Source organism: Desmodus rotundus, chromosome 5 (assembly GCF_022682495.2).
Source record: "Desmodus rotundus isolate HL8 chromosome 5, HLdesRot8A.1, whole genome shotgun sequence".
NCBI lineage: Eukaryota > Metazoa > Chordata > Mammalia > Chiroptera > Phyllostomidae > Desmodus > Desmodus rotundus.
In genome coordinates, this window is record NC_071391.1 from 97,858,333 (window position 1) to 97,880,390 (window position 22,058).

At 48.8% G+C, this 22,058-nt stretch overlaps 1 protein-coding gene and 1 long non-coding RNA gene across 2 annotated transcripts in view; one reads left to right on the forward strand and one right to left on the reverse strand.

The window, feature by feature from the left end:
* The window catches only part of LOC123480878 (uncharacterized), a 64,060-nt gene extending 61,747 nt beyond the window's left edge, over nucleotides 1-2,313 (reverse strand). The window contains exon 1 of the long non-coding RNA XR_006657012.2: nucleotides 1,893-2,313. This is a non-coding gene — a long non-coding RNA (uncharacterized lncRNA). The remainder of the gene's footprint in view (nucleotides 1-1,892) is intronic.
* A 3,656-nt stretch (nucleotides 2,314-5,969) lies between these two features.
* On the forward strand, nucleotides 5,970-13,828 carry POU3F3 (POU class 3 homeobox 3). The gene has a single exon (XM_024571826.4). It carries the CDS (start codon nucleotides 6,034-6,036, stop codon nucleotides 7,492-7,494), a length of 1,461 nt encoding a protein of 486 aa, XP_024427594.2. The 5' UTR covers nucleotides 5,970-6,033; the 3' UTR covers nucleotides 7,495-13,828.
* Nucleotides 13,829-22,058: the final 8,230 nt, after the last annotated feature.

A 22,058-nucleotide genomic window follows, 5' to 3' on the forward strand; every position in this document is an offset into this window, starting at 1 on the left:
CCCAAATACAACCTGAAGGGTAGTTTCTGAAGTAGTTTATTACATACCCTTAATAATTTTTAAAGCTTTTTTGCTTTCACAGCCCAATTCTGTTTTCCAGCCTTATATACAGTTAGTTCACTGAGAGAAATGGACAAATCCTTTAACTGTTTCTTGCAGGGCCATTTCACGGATGGGAGATGGGGAAGTCATTGTCCTCGTATTTAAAACCCTGTGTTATGCAATGAATTCACTCATCGAGAATCTGCACAGAAAGGTTTGCTCCTTTGGCATGTTTGAATGAGCAGATTTGCTTTGGATACAGCTACATTTTACTCAGTACCTGCTAAAGCGAGTCAGTGCGCCCCCTGCTGACAAGTTTTTGGTGTGATTCCTGAGCACTCGAAAGTTTATTTTGTTCGGCAAACCGTATCATATAAATTTAACAAAAACCAATAAAATGAGCTCGTATGTTTCAAGTGTAAAAGTCCAAAACATAATAAAGCTAGTTTTAGTGACGCTAGAAATCTCTAGTTTGGCTTCTCCTCTTTGGCTGAACCAAGGTCCTTTTATCTAAAGCCCAGTGCACAAACATATAGCTTAATGTGACTAGTGTTCTTCCTTTTATTTCTTTCTCTATGGCAACCAATATGCTCTGCTCAGAAATGTTCCCCATCAAGGAAACAAATGATCTTCAGGGAGCAGCTCTATATGGCATCTGGTCCAATGGAGCACAGAGAGTTAACTAACCCCAGTCAAAAGCGAGGCTGCCAAGCACGTAAACAAGGAGTGGAAAACCCGCGATTCTTACTCCTCTCCCAACTGAAACCTCTTCCTCCCTCCTCACAAACCATTTCATTGATATGGCATGAACTGTTGCCAAGACACTGCGAATTTTAAACTGCAAGGTGTTCTGGATAAAAAAGTGCAATAAAATTCCAGCCATTTGAGTCTACCCCCTCATCACCCAGACACAGCTTCCTCTAAAAAGAACAAAACCAAGAAGCTTTAAGAATCCTCTCCAGCCTATTTCATGAAGGTAAGGTGCCCGCATCAGCATGGAACTGGCATAGCTATTTCCTCCAGCCATATTTATCTAATTAACTGCATCTAACAAGTAACTGCACCCTCAATTTTTACAAAATCCAGGGGGCAAGAGGGGGACAAGGCCAGTTGTCAAATACTAAAACCAAAATAAAATCTAGTTTGCAATGCTCAAGCTTCAGCTCCCTTTGGGAATAAAGTGTAGGGTGTCCCCGTTAGTTTTGATTGATCACCCTCTTTCTGGTGGACTTCCACTAGCAAGCAAGGTGGCTGCAGCTAACTGCTCGCAGAAACGGTACTAAGCCAGGGCGCACTGACTTCCTGCCTCTTCTTCCACCCCTGCTTCCGTAGTCTGCAGCTTTTTGCCTTCCCTTCACCAACCCCCATCCCAACCCCGGCTCCCAGTAGGAATCCCCTCACCCCAGTCCCAAGCAAGCACATACAGTTCACCATGTCTGCACTGGTTGCGGAAAGAGGGTCTCTTCCTCTCTGGTCCTCATTTTTATAATTCCCCAAACAAGAAATGTTTATAATACTGCACACTTTATAATTGTTTCTTTTCTAGGGCTCTCCCCCCCTGCAATCAACAATTAAAACTGATAGCACGCCCCCCCTCCCAAAGTGCATTGCTGTGGGAAGCTTTGGAATAAATCCATCTTTTTATACATTTTAGCAGGGCTGGGGTTTTTAATTCTCTTCCCCCAAAACACTTTCCCTTCCTTACTTAAAAACAGTTGCTCTGTGAACCCTCTCTTGGCCCAAGCAATGAAAATAAGCCCCCAAACTTACAAGTGTATTAAAAAAAAAAGGAAGAAAGAAAAAAAGAGGAGAAAAAGAGAAAACATGGAAAGATAATGAAAAACACTTACCAAGCAAACTTCCGGAGTTAGACTTTAAAATAAAAGATGTTTTATTTTTTAAATGAGGTGACTGGAGTGCGGGAAGGCATATTCTCAACTCCCCAGAACGATGCATCCTTAGCCTTCCCTTCACACTGACTCCTCGGAGCCCAGCTCTCCACTAGTCTATTATTTTCACCAAAATATATGAAAATGTATGCAAATGAAAATCAGCACTAACTGTTCTCCCCTTGTTATATACTTTGGATTTTTTTTTCCAGACAAAACAATCACACTCGCAAAGGGAGGGAGCGGGTGGGGTGGGGCTGGGGGTGGCTAGGGTGCGACTGGAGAACTAAGTAGGAGGAAAGGGGGGAACTAAGGAAACAGACCTCGGAACAGAAGTGCATTTCTGTTATCAAGGAGCACTGCGTTTTGGGGGGGCTTCCCATTCGCGCGCACACACACACCCTCCTTGAAAAGAAAGAAAGTGGGTATGTTCACAGAGGCGCTATCACGTTTCGTCTGGCCACCTGAGACTGCCTTGAAAGAGCGTACTGTGAAATTCATAGCAGTAATTTAGACAAAATCCTCACTGTATATTAATGAAAGACGGCCCCATGGCTCTGTTCCTATCCTCCCCATTCAGTGTAAACAAAACCACGAGACTCCCTCCGTTTTTGAGCCAGATCCAAGCAAAATCGGCAGGAAAGGAAAACACGGGGTGCTGGCACTGACTATTCAAACGTCTGCACCTGGAGAGCTCAGATTTATTCAATGAAATCTGTGTTCCATCTTTTATATATGTATATACGCATGCATAAATATAAAAAGGAAGCTTATGGGGACACAAAAGGAAAAAATCGTGCTGTTAGAGCTTTGGTTACCGCTGTTTTTCACATCTATACCTTAGCAATAATGGCTTTGCTGAAAAACCTACCTACGATGGTATCCCCCCTGGGCAAGCAAGAGCTGGACAAGATCCTACATAAATTCTACGTGTTTACTGTTAATCTGGAAATCACGCAAAGGCTGCGTGGCTGCGGCTGGGTTCTCCGGCTTTAACTGGGTTCGCCTAACTAAACCCAGCAGAGGAATTATTCCTCGGGAGGGGAGGGCAGTTTCGTTCACAATTTAATCGGAGCACTAGGAGGCTCGGCCTCCACGTCCAGGGCCGCGGCTCCGGCGCCCGCCGCAGGGACGAGCTGGGGCCGCGGGTGCAGAGCTGGTGCACTGCAGCTGCGGTGCGGGCTGCGTGCACACGCACTCTCATTAAGAACGATGTATTTATTTGAATGTCCGAGTTGGGTTAGTTCATTTGAAATCCCCGAGGAGGGTTCAATTTGCCCTTGTTTTCGTTGCCACTTTCTCCTTTTTCTTGGTTCGCTGAGGTTCCTCCGCGCAGCGTTTCCGCTTGGCCGCGTCCCCCACCCCGCTTCTCCCGCCTACCCTCGCATTCCCCCGCCCATCCCCCTTAACTCTTTCAGCCCGGTTGGGGCTGAGAAAGCGTTTGTCGTCGCCAGCCCTATCTACTCCGCAAACCCATTGGGGGCAGAAAAGAAAGAAAAGCACCACCGTGCCTTAGAAAAGCCAGCAAGCAAATCCCACCACTAATAACCACACTGAAGTTATACACACAGACACACACATTAAGCACACCTAGTAAGAGGTGGAGGGAGCGGCGACTGGATTCCGGTTCTTTAGGCCGGCTCCGGCTGCAACATCCTAAAGTCACTGGGATGGGAATACGTTTACGATGTATCTATGGGGCAAGGTCGGCATGCTTTTCAAAAACATCGCCCCACTCTGCAGACCAGCACCCCCCAAACTCACAAGGGAACGCGTGCTACTTGCCTGACCCGGAGGAGGGAGGAGGGAGGGGGAAGGAGGAAAGGAGAGGGAGCCAGGCAAGGGAGGTGGGGGCGAGCGCAGCGCGGCAGGGAGAGGTCCGCTCGCACGCGCGGGCACCGCGCTGGTCCCGGGCTGAAGGCTTCCCAGATGATGGCACGCGAGAACTTAAACAAAGGGGACCGCCGCCGGCGCGAAGCCGCTGCGGAAAGTTGCGGTGGCGCCTTTCCAAGAAGCGTGGCCACTACCCGATATCTTGGCGCTGCGAGCTCCGGTTTCCCAACCCCGCCGAGACCGCGATGGGGGCCTGCTGCTGAACGAAAAAGGAAACTTTGAAACCACTGGGGTCACATCTGTCTATAGGTATTAGCTTGAAAGGTGCATCTTTGCCGCACGCTGTACAAATCTCTGGGATGGGAGGGGGCGGGAGGGCTGCGACACTACGCAATCCTAGGTGGAGTGGGTTGGTTGCTCTATGTCATGATTTTTCCCCCCCTCTTCGTTTTCCTTCTGATTCTAACCCCGTCTTCTGTCCCTCCCTCTCTGTTCTCTCCGCTTCCCTTCCGACCTCCCAGGCCTCCTTGCGAACGTCCAGAGCCGCGGAGGGTACGCCTAGGACTCTGCCGGACGCTAAGAGTTAAGATGTGGCGGAGAGGGTGGCGGGGGAGGGGCGGGGAGGAGAAAGTGCAGAGGGGGAGGGAGCCTGAGGGAGGACAGATTTCCCGCAACTACGACGCTCTGCCTAAATTAAAAAGCAACCAATCGAAACGGCCGGAAGGGGGGCCTCGCGTCCTGAGCCAGTCATTCTGGGCCTGCCAATCACCCAGCAGGTAGCCAATCAACAGGGCCCCTGGTGCTCGACTTCCTTGTATTTGGGAAAGTGTGGTGGTGGGTGTGCGCTCGCGGCGGAGGGTAAACATTCGACAGTCCCTGCTCTGAGAGGGAGGGACCGAGAGCGAACTGTCAGATTGGAGCGCAAGCGGGCGGGCAAGACTGGGGGAGAGAGAGGGAGGGAGAGCGAGAGAGAGAGAGAGAAAGGGAGAGAGAGAAAGTGAGAGAGAAAGGGAGAGAGAGAAAGTGCGAGAGAAAGAGAGCGCAAACCAGGGCGCAGAACGAGCTCCCACTGCAACTCCGCTCGCGCACGTCCCGCGCCAGCGCCAGCCGTGCACCCTACGAGCCGCGCAACGTGCCCACTGGAGTTGGTTGTGTACCAAGGATCCCCTATATGCACACACACCCCTCAACCTCCACCAATGCACTTTTCCTCCTCCTCCTTCTCCTCCTCCTCCTCCAGACAACTGCTGGGAAAAAAATAAAACACCAACCCCAACCTTCAGCAACAAGGTAACAGAGCCATTCGACCTCATTTTTCTCCTGTTCATTTTTTTCTTGTTATATTTGTTTCCTCGTTTCTGCCCAAAAGGAAAGATGTCGCATCAGACTGTGACTGTTGCGAGGAGAATGAAAGAGGACTCTTGTTTCAGAGACAACCAAGAGTTCCGGCAATAGCAACTTCAGAGCAATGCAGCATCGCAAGAAGTTTTCCTAGGACAGAACAAAACTTGAAACGAGAGGACCAGACGAGAGCAGGAGCTAGCCTCTCCTCTCCCCACACGCCAGCAGCCAGCATCACCACGCCTTCAAGGACTAAAAAAGTTTTACTACTCCAAGGGATAACGAGTGAAATGTGTTCCTGAGGAGAGAGGAGAGCGGCCAAGGAAAGGAGCAGGCCCGCTGTTGGTCATCCATAATTTGATTCAGGAAGAAAGAAACGGCTTCTTTCTTTGTTGTCTCCCGTGAAATCGCCACTTAGCAGGTGGATCGAGCCCAGCGTCCGGGCAGAGTCCGAGTTCACCGGGACACGAGGAAGAGTGGGAGCCGGGTGCCCCGGCTTAGAGCCCGAGCGCAGGCCCGCACCCCGCTCGGCGCGCCCCGCTGGAGCAAGACGAACACGCCGGGGCTGGGGGGCGGCCAAGACCCCCCCTGAAGGGGGCGGCCACGGAGCACGCCCCGAGAAGCTAGCCCCACTCCCCAGAGCGGTGCTTCTGCTGCTGCAGCTGACCGAGGCCGGCCGGCGACCCCCGCGCCCTGCCGAGGGCCTCGCAGCTCCGGCCGGGGGCCTCGGAGGCGGCGGCGGCGGCCGGGGAGGCAGAGGCTGCGGCGGAGGCGGCGGCGCAGGCGGCGGCCGGGCCGATAGGGGCCCGCGGCGGGGGCGGGGGAGGAGTGGGGGGGGAGAAGGCGGGAAAGGGGGGGTGGCGCGGCGGCCGCGGCTGCTGCTGCGGCAGCGGTGGTGGCGGCGGTGGGGTGGCGGGAGAGGAGCGGCATGGCCACGGCGGCTTCTAACCCCTACCTGCCGGGGAACAGCCTGCTGGCGGCCGGCTCCATTGTACACACGGATGCGGCGGGGGCCGGCGGCGGTGGGGGCGGGGGCGGCGGGGGCGGCGGCACGGGCGGCGGAGGGGGCGGCCTCCAGCCCGGCAGTGCCGCTGTGACCTCCGGCGCCTACCGAGGGGACCCGTCCTCAGTCAAGATGGTCCAGAGCGACTTCATGCAGGGGGCCATGGCCGCCAGCAACGGCGGCCATATGCTCAGCCACGCGCACCAGTGGGTCACGGCCCTGCCCCACGCCGCCGCCGCCGCAGCCGCCGCTGCCGCCGCCGCGGTAGAGGCGAGCTCGCCGTGGTCCGGCAGCGCCGTGGGCATGGCCGGCAGTCCCCAGCAGCCGCCGCCGCCGCAGGGCCCCGACGTGAAGGGAGGCGCGGGGCGCGAGGACCTGCACGCCGGCACCGCGCTGCACCACCGCGGGCCGCCACACCTCGGGCCCCCACCGCCGCCGCCGCACCAGGGCCACCCTGGGGGGTGGGGGGCTGCCGCTGCAGCAGCAGCCGCTGCTGCGGCTGCCGCAGCCGCGCACCTCCCGTCCATGGCGGGGAGCCAGCAGCCGCCGCCGCAGGGCCTACTGTACTCGCAGCCCGGGGGCTTCACGGTGAACGGCATGCTGAGCGCACCCCCTGGGCCTGGCGGTGGCAGCGCGGGTGGCGGGGCGCAGAGCCTGGTGCACCCAGGGCTGGTGCGCGGGGACACGCCCGAGCTGGCGGAACACCACCACCACCACCACCACCACCCGCACCCGCCTCACCCGCACCACGCGCAGGGCCCTCCACACCACACTGGTGGCGGCGCTGGGCCAGGACTCAACAGCCACGACCCGCATTCTGACGAGGATACGCCAACATCGGACGATTTGGAGCAGTTCGCCAAGCAGTTCAAGCAGCGGCGCATCAAGCTGGGCTTCACACAGGCCGACGTAGGGTTGGCGCTGGGCACGCTGTACGGCAACGTGTTCTCGCAGACCACCATCTGCCGCTTCGAGGCCCTGCAGCTGAGTTTCAAGAACATGTGCAAGCTCAAGCCTCTGCTGAACAAGTGGCTGGAGGAGGCGGACTCGAGCACCGGCAGCCCAACCAGCATCGACAAGATCGCAGCGCAGGGCCGCAAGCGCAAGAAGCGGACCTCCATCGAGGTGAGCGTCAAGGGCGCGCTTGAGAGCCACTTCCTCAAGTGCCCCAAGCCCTCGGCGCAGGAGATCACCAACCTGGCCGACAGCCTGCAGCTCGAGAAGGAGGTCGTACGGGTTTGGTTCTGCAACCGACGCCAAAAGGAGAAGCGCATGACGCCACCCGGGATTCAACAGCAGACTCCCGACGACGTCTACTCGCAAGTGGGCACTGTGAGCGCCGACACGCCGCCGCCACACCACGGACTGCAGACGAGCGTGCAGTGAGAGCCAGGGAAGCAGCGACACGAAGGCCCGCCGCCGCCTGCACAGTCGCCGCCACCACCGAAGCCGCATCGCACCGGGACTGCCCCAGGCCCCTGCCCGTCCGCCGTCCTCCCCTCTACCCAAAGACAGGCTTGCCCACCCTTAGATAGGAAAAAAAGACCGAAGAGATGTTTTTTGAAGCCCAAGGAGGGAGGGGCAAAACAAACAAAAAAGCATAATAAATACTCAGACGGTTTTACATACATACACAACAAACAAAACCAGAAGAGAGAAGGAGGGCGACCGTGAGATCTCATTTATACTGTGGTGGTGTTTCGTTTTTTGTTCTTGATTTCGTTTTCAAAGAAGGGTGAAAATGCCAGCGCACCAAAACTACACTCGTGGAGTTTTGCGCACGCTGAGAAGTCCCACACGGCGACGTGGACAGAACCTAGCACCTGCCTTTTCCTCTCCTCTTAATAAAGTACCCGTCTCTCCTACTCCCCTCCCTCCAAAGGGCTGCCTAAAGTGATCCACCCGTACCTTGTTTCCTGAGAGCGATCTGAAAGAAAGCAGAGGCACCGGGTTTAATCAGGGATGACTCTGCTCCGGAACCCGGTTCTTCTTGGACGTATTAAAGTCATTTGGGGACAAAATAAACTGACTATGAAATAGGAAGGAGAAAAAAGAACAGTCTCCATTAAAAATAATATTCACAGCTTCTGACATTAACAAACTGAAGAACAATGCCAAAAGAAAAAGAATACGTTTCATCCACATAACCTCGTAAATAAAAGCATCACGAAAGAGCAGAGTGATGAGCGAGGGTGAAGGGGACATCCGCTCATCCTGTCAAGGAGTAGGAGAGCCGGCAGAACAGGGGTGCGGGCGGGCAGACTGGGCGCGGAGCGAGGCCTGGCCAACAACCCCGACCGCAATGGCTGCCACTCGGGTGGACAATGCCTAAAGATTCCACCGCTAATATTTTTTTTATTAATATTTTTATTTTTTATTTCTGGACTGACTCAGATAAAGGGATTTGGAAAGACTGAGCACCAGCCGCTGCCCTTCTTGGACTTCGCTCCTCAATCCGTTGCCAACTTTGATTGAATGGGTGCTGTGGATGTGACTATATAATACTGCCATTTCCAAGCAGTGTTTTTGGTAGGTTTTAATAAACAGACTTTTCAAAAGACGGCAATATAGAATTGTTAGATCCGTTGTTGATCTAAAAATATTTGCTTTATATTTTCATTAAATGACTTCTTTTAATATTTTATTCAGAATACTTATGAACTGCTGCAAAACGGTAATTTATTTTTCCCCAGATCTTGTATTACGTGTTTTTTTCAGACGAGCACAAATCAAAATGAAATGAAAATATGGACAGTTGTTAGGTAATAAGGGTATCTTTTGATGTGATCATTTGATTGTAATTTAATTTGAGTAGTGATTCCGTAAGAGCTGATGGAGAAAATAAATTTGTTAGAATGAAATAGCCTGTGTCTGATGCATAAACACTGTGTGGGAATAAAATAGTTCTTTAGAAAATATTTTTTTACTAATGCATATCCTTAAGTGAGAGCACTGAGGAAGTAAAGTAGAACTTACTGCACCTGAGGTAGATTTGGAAATCTAGAGTAAAGGACAGACATGACACAATCTGCTAGTACTTTAATTTTAACTTAGTAGTCACTCCTTGATAAACTATAAATTTCACAATATTTTTCTTTCCTTAATTTCAGGGGGCATTTTTAGTGTCTTTGTCCTTTCCTTGGAGATACTTGGGTCCTTTTCATCTTTATTAGATTGGACTATGTCGTCATCAGTAAAAATGTGCCAACTGATTATTAGTGGTTAATACAGAGTCCCCTTCCCAGAGTTTAGCCTCTCTTCCCTCTCCTCCCCACCATATTGCTATCTATGTCTCTTTCCTCTTTTTCTAAAGACTAGTAGTTGTGAAAACTAGTTCACAAGTCTATAGCATTTTATATCAATTACTTTCCATTGATAACTATGTAATTAAGTTTAAATTATTAAGCCGTTTTGGGGTTTGTTTGGTTTGGTTTGGTTTTCCTGTAATGAAAAAATGTAGTTCTAAAATCCTGAATATGGTCCACACTGCATTACCCTCAGTGTGAATACCAGCTCAGACATAAGATTCTACATTTCTGTGTTTTGGTCTTTCCCCAGTGTGTTTCTATATCTTCTTTACTGGCCCAGGCAGTTGGGGGCGGGGGAGCTTTTAGAATCACTCCTTTGATACACCCTGTAGAGTGGTCACATTTATCACATTAAGGTATCAATATTTACAATGGGGGGGTGGGGTTGAAAATGCGATGCCTCAGGTTGAGTACTAAAGACAGAAACGGTTCTGCTTAGCTAAGTCCTTTCATATAGAACTTTAAAAAAGTATTTGGGGATGATAAAGCTGTGATTTTATAGAATAATTTTCCCCTAATCTCATTTAGCTGTCACTCACTTTTGCCTTCTTCTCTCATCCTCACTTCCTCTCCTTAAGATATCAGTGCAGGGGTTAAAAAACCTGGAAAACTGTGAGAGCAACAAGGAACAGTTATTTCTTCCAGGCCACTTCTTTGCCACTTTCATAAATCAAGCTCAGCCAGATGGGCTTGCGGTGGGTTGCATTATTTTAAACACCAAATTGTACTAAAAATCACAATCATTTTGATTTGTGAAATCTGAAAAAGGCCATATTTAATAAACAGAAAAAGGAAAAAATGAAAACAAGAAATCACAATTTACTTTCCTTGGCTTTCCTGGTCCCTTATTTTTCTTCCTATTGTAATCTCTCTGCCCAGTGAATTTACAACCTGGAGTTGGGAGTCGGGGCAAACTTCATCATTTTTGAGGGTCTACAGGGGCAAGCAAAGAAGGCTTATTGGAAAGCTGAGGATTGGGTGTGGTGGTTTTCATATGTTGGATACTACTGGCATGTGAGATGAAATCCTGTTTTCCCTATATTTGGTAGTGGTTGATTAGACGGTGGGTCTATTTAAAATTTTAGGAGCTATCTGCTTACTTTATTTGGTTGACAACAAAAGAACTGCCATTAGATTTCACACTGTTTGCTATTAAAAATCAACCTTTGCTGATTATGTTGGAAGAAGCCCTGATTTAGGGGTAACAGAAACTTTTAACTGGAGAAGCTGGGAAAGCAGGACCATTTTATTTCATTATTTTACATTTTTTTTTAATGAGTTAATGCTAGCACTCCGTATTTTGAAAATCAACCCTTCGAATGTATTTACAAAATGAAATTTATGGTTGGAAAACAAAAGAGAGCAGATAGAACTGAGAGGTTTTGTGTTAAGGCTTATATTGTTACTAACATAAATAATGAAAATATTGTTATATATCACCAGATCTCTTTAATGAATTTGGTCATTGTGTTCCTTTGCAGAGCAAGTGGCTTGTGCTTCGTAAAGTGCCCATTTGTTTCCTCCATTTCAATCCACCCCCTCCTCCTCTTCCAACCCAAAGGAAAGTGACAAAGTTCCGTTCCATCAATCTGGCTAATCCCAAACCAGGCCCATTTATACTTTGCAGTCTCCTGTGGCTCCTGGTGTGTTGTCCAAGCCTCAGTCACCTCATTCACCCAGCCATCTTCTCCTGAAAGTCTGGGCAATAAATCATTCAAGGTGTATTTAAAATACTCACTTTGCTGTTGTTGCTCTGCCTTTTTTAAAGTACTGAGCTAAGGACGACTTCTTTGTTCCAAAACAGAACTGTTCATTATTGATCTTAGAGAGTCCCTCTGCTTCCCTGTAGCCTCCAGTAGTTGCTCATTACCATGCTCATAATGTTTTGTATGAATGGTTTTCAACATTCAAAGAATTGGTTCTAATATTAAATGCAGTATATACTATTGATAGTTTATCAATAAGTGTAATATTTTAAATAATTTTAACAATTAAATTTGTTTTTAAATTATATATTTGTAAAGTATTTATCCTGTTGGAAGCAACAATATATTGTTGTATTTATTCATTTATTTTTCTAATAAATGGTCAACCTCTCAAGCTAAATTAAAAATGACACTTTTATATATTTATACAAAATGCATTTTAAGAGATGGGCATATTTGCACCAATTTGTATGTAAATAGAGTAAGATCCATCAATAACATGTAGCTTTCAGAACTAAATTGAAAGAAGAAACATTCTCTCCACATGGAGTTTAGTTTGCCCAAGTTCCAGGGTAATTAATCAAATTCTAAAATAGATGCAACAAGTATTGGCACTGGATGCAGACTTGAAATTAATTATTTAGGAGTTGGACCTGTTTTTTTTCAAGACAGAAGGATAGAAATTAAAGAATTCTTTCATGAAATGCATGTGGCTGACGAGGCAGATTAGAACAGATGTTCTGTATCAGTGATAAAACCTAATACCTGGCTGTATTCAGACATCTATGCTGGGGAGCGGTGTTGAAAGAGTGTTAAGACTTTGAGGTTATCTGTGACCCAGAAACATGATAATGTAGAAAAAAGAGTTGTGTTACATATTTCTTTTTAAGCGTCCTCTTAAAATGACTGTGAATGAAGAGCCTCTTTCTCCTAGCCTGTTACTGACAGCACAAGCAAACATCAGCACAGGTGTGTCTCCCTGTAGTTGCTGCTGTTGTTGAGAGTGATACATGTAAAAAGTGTGCAGGTCACCTCTTCAGATCTCCAAGTTTTGTAGGTCTCTTGGTCATCTCAGTTCCTTCCTTGAAGGTCTCCCATGTGACCTCCTGGCTGCGAAGCCCCACCATGGGCTTGATCTTGATTTCAGTAAGGAAATCAGAGAGCTCTGGGTTTGCCTCCTGAACCTTCCAGTCTAGGAAAGGAAGTCATGCAGAGGCTGGAAGAGAGGCATGGGGGTGGGGGCAGCGGAGATAGCAAGAGGGGTACTTGTGTAATCAGATTCTTTGATTTTGTTAGCCTGGCTCATGGCCTATTAATTAGATTACTCTCTTTCATTCTTGATTTCACATCCGTGTTTGTTCCAGTACCCTAAAATGTGGGCGCGAGCATGGTGAGCAGGAGCCTATGATGTCACTGCCGGCCAGCCGGAGCTGCAGCCTGGTCTTCTGGAGGGTTGTGGGCTGAGTTCTTTATGAGCCCGCTCTGGAAATGACCTCAGAGGGGTCTGGGCAACTGGCCTTCATGTGGTGGCACGATGTGTGCACCAGTGTGTGTGCGCACGTGTGCGTGTGTATGCGTGTCTGTGGGTGCAGGTGAGGAGCGAGGCTGTGGAAAGTCTGTCTAGTCTCTGCCGCCCTAAGGATGCAGAGGGCTTGGTCAGGTGCAGGGCCTGCCTCGCGCGGAGATGGAAGGTCACAGAGGAGCGGACGAGGGCAGTGCTGGGGACCTGAGGCAGCGGCAGTCTTCCGGGGGCGGGCGGCAGAGCCGGGCAGCCAGGTGGGACGGTGGCAGGCGCGGAGGGGTGGCATCCCTACCCTGGCGTAACAGCTGGCCAGTCCCACAAGTTGTTTTCCTCGTGGCGACCATTCAGCAAAACGCAAGATCCTTTCTCAAAGATTTAAATTTCGCGGATGAATTACCATACAGCGGTTGCTTAGCAACTAAATTCAAGCAGGGCTAAGAATATGCAAGCTTTTTGTATTCTCATTAATAAAAATGCCACTCTGACACAGCAACCCGACTTTGGATCACTGCAACTTCTGTAAAAGCCGTAGGAGAATACAAACCGATCCTGCCATTTAATTACAGATCAAAATAGCTTGAAACGCGATATTTTGTTCATCTATCTTCCTAAAAGCGATGTAAAAACGGCTTTTCAGAAGCATTAAATTTTTTTTAATGAAGTTGTCTATCGAGGTTACTGATAATTGTCAAACCAAACTTTTTAAAACACAGGTCGAAATATTCCTTTTCATCAACATTTCTAGTCTCCCCCTCAGTCCACTGTCCTCTGATCTTGCTCTCCTCCCCCAGCCTAATAATAATTATTATTATTATAATTCTGTAAATACTCGAGGCTCGAGAGCCCTAGAGACTAAAGGGCAGCTGGCAGAGCAATCCACAAGGCCGGTGGCTGGAGAAATACTTTTTTAAAAAACGGAGGAGAAAACAAATGGGAAGTTGTGAAAGTTTTCTTGGAAGGTTGGAGGAGTAGCTGAGCTCGGGTGGGCTCAGGTTCCAGAGGTTCTGGTGCTTACTTTCTGAACGCAGGTGGGAACTAAAGGCAGAAATGCTGGTAGACCACTGCTCGACCTTGTTGGCTTTTCCGTGCTGGGCTCCAGCCTTTTCTCCCCAGGAACTCGGTTGCCGCCTCCCCTCTTGGGATGCTGGAGTTCAGAGAGGCTCGGCTGTCTCTGAGACCCACCTGGCTGCTGCCTCAACCCTGGAGCCCTGGAAGAAAAGTCAAGACTGAGCTGCACCCACTGAATCTTCAAAGTCTGTGGCCCAGCCTAGAGACCGGGGCCTGGGATTGCCGTGATGGGTGCACTTGGGGTCTTTTCCCGAGGGTACCACCCAGGGAAGGGGATGCATTGGCTCAGAATAAGTATCCAGCCCTCTGCTGTAGTCCATCTGTTGGGGGGTGGGGGGCAGGGGTCATTGAGGACTGGCCTCACATGCGGATGGGTCGCATTGTTTGGGAATGAGTGGACGTCTCTGAACCTGGCCAGCAGAGCAGGAACAGGACTGGAGGCAGCCCGCGCTTTGTGAAGTTTCTGCCTCACGCCCTGTGCCCCGCACTCTGGATGGAAATCTGGAGGACTCCGAGGAGCCTGGGTCGCGCACCTCTGCTTCCCACGAGTGGGAAATTCAAGCGCTTCCCGAACGCTGAGGTGGCGGCCAGTGCCTCGCCGCTTCACGGTCACCTACCGCACTCCGTCCCTGCCCAGGGGCCCGGTCCAGCACGGGGTTGCTGAGCTGGTGGTGGGTGAGCGCAAGAGATGGGTTGGTGCCCTGCTCAGGCGCCAACAGGATGTCACGCCGGCTTCGCTTCTGAAGCTGCAAAAGGAGGCCATGGTCACCTTTAGAAAGGTTCAGGGGCAAAACTGAAACTCCCCAGATTGATTCCAATAATATTGCCAGGGAACTTTCCCTCTCTGCTCCTACTTTGGCTAATGTGAGAACTTGGGAGGTGACTCCTCCCCAGGTCAGCCAGGGTGTCGAAGGATGATGACCACCTCCCCACCCCAAACTGACTCCATTTAACACAATTTCTTTCCAGCGAGTACCAATAAACGAACAAACGAACAAACAAACAGTGGAGATCAAACCATACGTTGAAATATTTGCTGTATTAAGTGTTCCAGAGGCATTCGAGTTCGTTTTATAATAAACAGGAAGACATTTATTTACAAATACAGTTGCCCTAGACGAGCCACATTCCATGTATGCAATTCATTAATGGAATTCATTCCTTTCTTTTCCTCCCTTTGGGAAGAGAAATTTTAGCTTTTAAAAATAGATAGGTCTTGAGGAAGGAGAAGAGTGGTTAGTTTACCAGTTTCTAGAAAAAGGAGCAGGGGTGTCTGGCCAATTCCTGTCTGCGGGAATGTCAAGCAGTATAAAATAACCACTTACAAGATATGGAGCAGTGCTTTTTTGCCCCTTTTTTATTCTTCAGAAAATACGTTTTTTTCTTGTGGCTGCTACCACGAGAGCTGGCCAGTGGAAATGCGCTGGTGGTATACCCCTGGTTGGTGTGTTGTGTGTGCATGTGTGTGCATGTGAAAAAAACCACTCAAATTTAAGTAACTTGAGCTGTTTGGGACTACATCAGAATTTTATCTATAAAACTCACTTAGTTCCCGCAGCTTTAGAAATGTCCGTGGTAATGCTTCTGCCGCCCTCCTTCCTGAGAGGACTTACACTAAGGGGGATAGATACCAGCTCTTGGCTTCCGCATCACCAGTATAAGCTGGTATCACTTACCTGGAAAACCTGAGTCTCATCTTCTTTAATTCAGGAAGCTTTTTCTAAGTTAATCCCCTTCCCCTGAAAGTTAGGAGAGAGCATTTTTGAGGGGAGAGATTTGTCCAGGGAAAGGCAAAATCAACTGTGATTCTCTAGGTAAACCATTGAGTCAGGAATAAACATCAAAAGCACAAGGAAAAAAAAAAAAAAAGCATGAGACATACCTGAGGTATGTCTGGGGCTTTGTGAGTTCCCAATACGAGACACGTTTACAAATGACAAAAAAAAAAAAAAAAAAAGATAACCGTTTTCCATGTTTCTTTGTTGTAGCTATAAAATAATGTGGAGGAACTGAGAGGAAAGCATAAACATCTTTTTAATACAAAAACAAAAGGACAAGGGATGTTCTGATGAAAAGTTTCCTGGGAGATCACACATTAGTTCTGTCCTCTAGGACTGCCTCTCTGCAGAAGGCAGCCCATTTAGTCAGCTGGAACATTGCATAGTGAAATAGAGTAGATACTCATTTCAAAGAGCTCACCTTGTGCCAACATTAGAGGTGCCAAACCTGCCACTGTCAAGTTCAGACAAGGCTTCTTCGAGATGTGAGTGGGGGCCAGGCAGGTTTCTTCCACTCTGACCCACCCTGTAAGAGTCTTAAAGGGAGAGTCTGTTTTTTCCTTTACATTTCCAAGGTTGAAAACCCTCCAGCAGAGTTTAAAAATAAAAAAAGGGCTAATCAGAAAGTATAGTATCACCCAAAAACTAGAAAAATGGAAAGGAATGTCTTACTAGCTTGGTCTTGAGAATGTGTAAGGAAAAACCCATCAGTTAATAAAACAACACCTACAAACTATATTTAATTAACATTTTTGGAGGAGAAATCTTTTACACTTACTTAGGCAATCCTACTGATCAGACTTTGTACTCTTTGAAGATTTCTTCCAAACAGGGCTTTAAAAATGTTTCAAACCAGAGAAATGTCACTAACTCTCCGGGGAAGTATTTAATATTTATCCTGAATATTTTTAACAAGAAGGATGCTAAGCAAGTAGGCTTGAGTCCAGCTACATCTGGGAAATGGAAATGGTGACCCTAAAAGGCTCTGAAGAGCCTGCACCTAAAGTGGGCTTTGTGCCTTTCGGTAAGGAGGGGCTGTTGGAGGTCAGTACTGTTTACATATATACCTGATCCCACAAGCTTTCCCTGTTTATCAAAGCAGAGGGCCTGCCAGTGAGTGGTTAGAAGTGAAGGGAGAGAGACCCAAAGATGGATCAGTTACCTGTCCCATTTTTTCCTGGGTCTTGAACTGGGTCGTTGAGGAGGAAAATAAAAGCCCTCCACCCCTTGGAAATGAGGCCTGCACCTCCATTTACATTACCCTGACATCTCTACCTCATCCCACTGCAGCCAGAAACCCTCTTGCTGACTGATTTGGAGCAAAATGGTAACTTCAGGACTCCCTGTGTGTGTTGCATAACATAGAGATTCTGCACAGAGGTGCTCACACTTGATTTTTCTCCAAATGACTTGTACAAAGAGAAAGGCTAAGAAAGGAGGAATGAAGACAAATTAAATAGAAAAAACTGGGGAGAGTGCAACTATAATATGATGACACAGGTAAGCTCATGTGCATGAACACAGCCATTACTGGTACCTCCTGTGTGTCAGAGCATCTTCCTTTAAACATTTGCCTAGGGCTGTACTTTGGCTATAGAACAGTCAGACCTCAATTGGGAGGTGAGGGGAGCAATCCACCCCGGAACAGCAACAGCAGGAGCTGGTTGCCCTGTAGCCAGTAGGAAGGAACCAACTGAGTTTGGAGCTGTGTTATCCTCACCCTACTCTTTCTGTAATAATCCTCCAGTCCTTACTGTGGGAGGGAAGGTTACCCCCTACCCATGCGCTCTGCTGTACCCACCCTAGTCACCCCCATCTGTGTCTGTGGCGCAAGAGCTACACATTCATTAGCAGCAGGAGTCTGCGGCAGCGGCAGCCTGAGGTCACATTCAGAAAGCTTTTTCTTCCAAGAGAACCTCACCCCAAAGGCAAAGGCAGGGCAAACCATGTTCATGTGCCCCAAGCATGAAGGGGAGATCATAACCTAGGGACAGACATTTTGCAGGAGGGGATCTGGAGCAGGGCACTTGATTTGACCAGATTCCCTACCCAGACCTTCTCTCCTTTGGGGTGTGGGGAGGAAATGAGGGAAGGTGGAGAGGCCCGGGAGGGGGTGCTGCTGAAGGAGTGCAGGCTGACAAAGCTGTAACAAAGGATTCATGCAAAAGTAGTACCAAGGATCTTTAAAGGACCCACACCTTACAGGCATGTCTCCCACCCTCAGGACATAGAGTCTATTGATTGTTCCCCAGGACTCCGAACTTGTGCCCAGGCTGTCAATGGTTCAGGACTCACAGGTCGGCCTTGCAGCCTCAGACCCTCCACTCCTGCAGGCAGCCTTGAGCATGAGTGGGTGGTTGCACCTGAGTTCGCAGGGCATTATCAGTGGCTGTTCCTCAGGCAGACACCTGGTGAGCCAGCAGTCTTGCTGGGCCGCATACCTCGTCCTTAGTGGGAGCGGGAAAGTCATGGGCTGCCATTTGGCCTAAAGATGCAGACCCAGAAGCAGCCACAAGCCACCCTGCTGGGCGAAAGGAAGTTTGCTAGGGAAGTGGGGATCTGGTGGAGTCTGTCACTATGGCCTTTGCAGGGAAATCACAGGGGACGTTGTGGAAAAGATGCCCCCAGGATGTGCCATTGGAGCTCTCAGAGCAACTAGTAGGGCATTTCCTCTGCCCTGCCTCCTAGGTTCTTCAAGGACCCTAGTTCCTCTGGACCCTCTACCCGGCATGCCCTGTCCCCTTGGCAGTGACCCAGCATCTGAGTGCAACCCCAGCCTCCAGCTAGTGGATAGGAGTTGGGCACTTCAGCACCTGGGAACAGGAAGACTCAAGATCCAAGCAACAGAGTAGGGTGGGTACCTACCATTAGGTGGGTGGTGAGGGGGAACATCATAATGATCCCTAACTTTGCCCACAGCCCCACTGGTTCCCGGACAACTCTGGTGCAGCTCCCATGAACCTCTCAGAGTTGGTGGGAGAGGCATCAGTCTGGAAACTCGGGGACAGAGGAGTGGGGCTCACAGGAGATGTTTGCAGGAAGGAGAAGCTCAGGGTCTGAATTCAGGACTAGAAGATGGAGGAACCCATCAGGCAGAGGTATCCCTCCACCAGTGACAAACGGGGTAAAGAGGACAAAACTTTGGGGAAGGGATTAGAAGTGGGTATAAATGTGGTCAATGACTACCTCACAGTGTCCTCTTTCTTTAATTCAACCCAGACAGCCCCACAGAGTTTCTGCATCCACCAGCCAGGCTTTCTAGCCCCTGAGCTGCTCAAAGCAGCCTGCCAAGGCTGACTCAAGCCCTCAGGCAGGGCCTACAGATCCCTCCCCAACTCCTCCCACCCCTGCTGGCCTGGGCTGGGCTGGGGCTGTAACCAGGACCTCAGCAAATAGCCTCTGCAGTGGGGCCTTCTCAGAAATTCCAGCCAGTCAGCCCAGCATGGCAGAGAAGGCTGGGGGCCGTGGTGGTGACACAAACGCCTTCTCCTGGCTACATACAAGTGCAAATGAGATGCATTTTGGCTGATCAGTCCACTGTATTTTATGCATCTTAATATGTCTATGTCTTGTCAACTCTTCTAGTCAAGAAGAATAGCAGAAAATTTTAAAAGAGTTTTTTTGTGTGTGCGGCTTCCAACTGCAATTGCATCCAGGGAGATGGGGTGAGAGTGGAGACAGGAAGGCTTGCTCACACAAACAACCCTCCTAAACACAGCAACCTTAAGCCACAAAGAAAAATGGAAAAAGAGATGGGGGTGGGCTATGGTTGCTGACAAGAGACCCTGAGAACACTAGGTGGATTTTGGCTGGGAAAAGTTTAAATCCATAACATTTCTTTTTAAGAAGCAAAATTCATTTGCATTTACTTGGATAGGGGACAGAGCAAACTCCTTCTCCCAGCTTACCTGACATCTTGAACAAAGTGTTGGGGTTACTTAGGGAGAGTCTCAGGGGTTCACCAGGAAGAAAGAGGTTTTCTGATACCATGGAGCCCCTATCTTGGCAGTTCTGGATCTCTTCTTCATATGTCAATTTCCAAGAGCTGTGAATGCAGGAAACATGCCTCCAACTCTCCCCACATCCCTCTACCAAGTTTCCTGCAAAAGCAAGTCCTCTCAAAAGTAGGTGCTGTAGGCCTCTGTAAAGTAAGGGGTGGGGGGAGGCATGGCAGGTCTGAGAGACCAAAGGCCTCCGCTATTCTGCTCTGGGCCACCTCCTGAAGTTCAGAAGGGCACTGTGGGGGAGCTCCGGTCATTTAGCTCAGAGCCTGAGATCTGCCAGAGGACCGCCAGGGAGGACCACAGGGCCAGCTCCACCCTCCACCCCTACTCCTCTTATCAGGTATTTGTTGTCTCAAGCTAATCTGCAGCTGATCCAAGGAAGGGGAACAACTGATTTTCTTAGCCCTGGCAGCAGGGCCCAAACTGCTGGGAGTTACTGGAGCTGTGTGACAGCCTCTGCTTCCTCTTTCATTGGGTTCTCAGAGTCTGCGGGGAATTTGTTCTCAGGGTGCCTCCAGGTTCTTAAGGACAGCTGCTAATTTGCTGTTGACATATGAAGCTATTCTGTTAAGATCTAACTCTGGGGTTGGCTGCCCACTCACAGAAGCTGTAGTAGCTTTAATGTCAGGATGCACAGTCTAATGTAGGGCCCAGAGTCTGCTAACAGCCTGGGCCAGGCAAAAGAGGCTTGTACCCAGGAAGCCACTGATGAAAAAATACGCCAGGCCCATTTTATTTAGGTGGGGTTTTTCAGATGAGAACACTCTTCAGGTGTCCAAAATTATTCCACCGGTGATGTTACTTGTGCCATCCTACTACCTAGGGAAGATTCCTTCTCTGGTGTGTGAGATGCCCTCACTGTGGAGCAATGAACTCTAAGAGAATAGAATGAGGAGGGAGGTCATGTGCTTCACATCAACAGTAGGGGCCACCCAGCACTCTGAAACTATCCAAACTTTTACGCTGCTCAGCAGAGAAATTTGCCTGTCACACCAGCTCAGGTTTCTGCCATGAAGCCTGGGCATTTCCATACCAGCCTGGGAAATACATGAGAACCAGATGTGTGTTGCTGCTGTGGGCTTCCACCCAGGAGCCAAGGTGCTGGGGAGATGTCCCAAACAAGACAGACTTAAAATTCATTGCCCCAACTCACTCAGTGTCCTGACAGGCACTATGAAGGGCTGAACTGTGGGCCAGTGAACAGAGGTGACCTACACCAAGAGAACTGCCAGGTTCCCTAGCGGCCTGTGTCGTCGTGGTGGCTGACCAGAGCCCCTGCAAGCTGCCCTCTGCTCTTTTCTTGCTGTGCGTGCCTAAAGCAATTTACCCCCTCCCTCCATGTGTCTTCCTCCTTTTCCATAACCAAGCATGGATTTCCATTTGGGAGAAGGGGTGTCAGTAAAGATGAAGGGTGGGGTGGTGAACCATCTTCAGTAATAAATAAACCCAGCCACAATAACCTTTACACACATAGACTATTCTCACTCACTTTTTCTTTCCAAGCAGTCATTCAGCCAATGTCCAAAAACATTTTAACCCACTAGCAAAAGGAAATTTTAAAACAGAGACCAAGTTCCTTTTTCCCTTTTGCTCTTGGGGTTGACCATCCCTCACTTTCTCACCTCCCAGCTATGCCGATATCCATACCCCATCTGAAGATTTAAAACACTTCCTTAAAATCTTTCAGAGTTTTCAGCACAACCAGAGTAGTTGGAGGGAGAATGTACCCTCTCCAGCCCAATTCCACATCCAAACCAAATATGTTGTAACTACCATCATTAATTGCATTTTGTATACCTGACACTCCAGCAACGCAGACTCACTATTTACCAGAAGTAGCAATAAACTTTACTGAAAGAAAGAAATTCAACATTGACCATGGGATACCTATTAGAGAACTCTTTGAAAACATCATCCCTATCTTCTTACCTCCTTTATTGGGATGGAGGGCTGTAAAAATCAGGGGTAGCAGAATTTTAAACAGCTTGATTACCTTAAGCGCTTTTGGAGTCCTCAACTCCAATCATTAGTAATAAAGTCATTAATAGTCATAATTAGTATTTAATTGCTTGATCTGATTGTTGCTTTATTCATGACCCGATTTAGTTTGGTGAGGGTGGGGGAGTACAGGTGGTTCAGAATCAGTAAAGGAAAGCCATTTGCAGACAATTCAAGCTGAAAGGAAAGTATTTTTGTTATATTTGCCGATGTGTCTCACATTTTTTCCTGCTTTTTTGTAAACTAAGAATAAACATTACCGATCTACGTTTTAATTTATCTAAATGGGATCATAATGTACCTAGGATAGAGATATACATCTCTCTCTCTCTCTCTCTCTTTCCACACACACACACACACACACACAATAGAATCGAGGAAAGCAAAAAAGAAACTCAGTGTGAAAGCAGTAATAACGTAATAACTGAACTGATAGTGCAATCAAATATCTGAGCAAATTCACTTTATTCCTTCGCAGGAAGAGGGTCAGCGGCGGCGAGAGACTTTCCCGAGTCTTTGAAGAGGGACACGGCGAGGTGGGCCAGATCTTCCCACCACCTGCCGCT

Excerpts from the sequence above, each read along its gene's own strand:
- POU3F3 (XM_024571826.4), top strand. The coding sequence starts at position 6,034 with ATGGCCACGGCGGCTTCTAACCCCTACCTGCCGGGGAACAGCCTGCTG.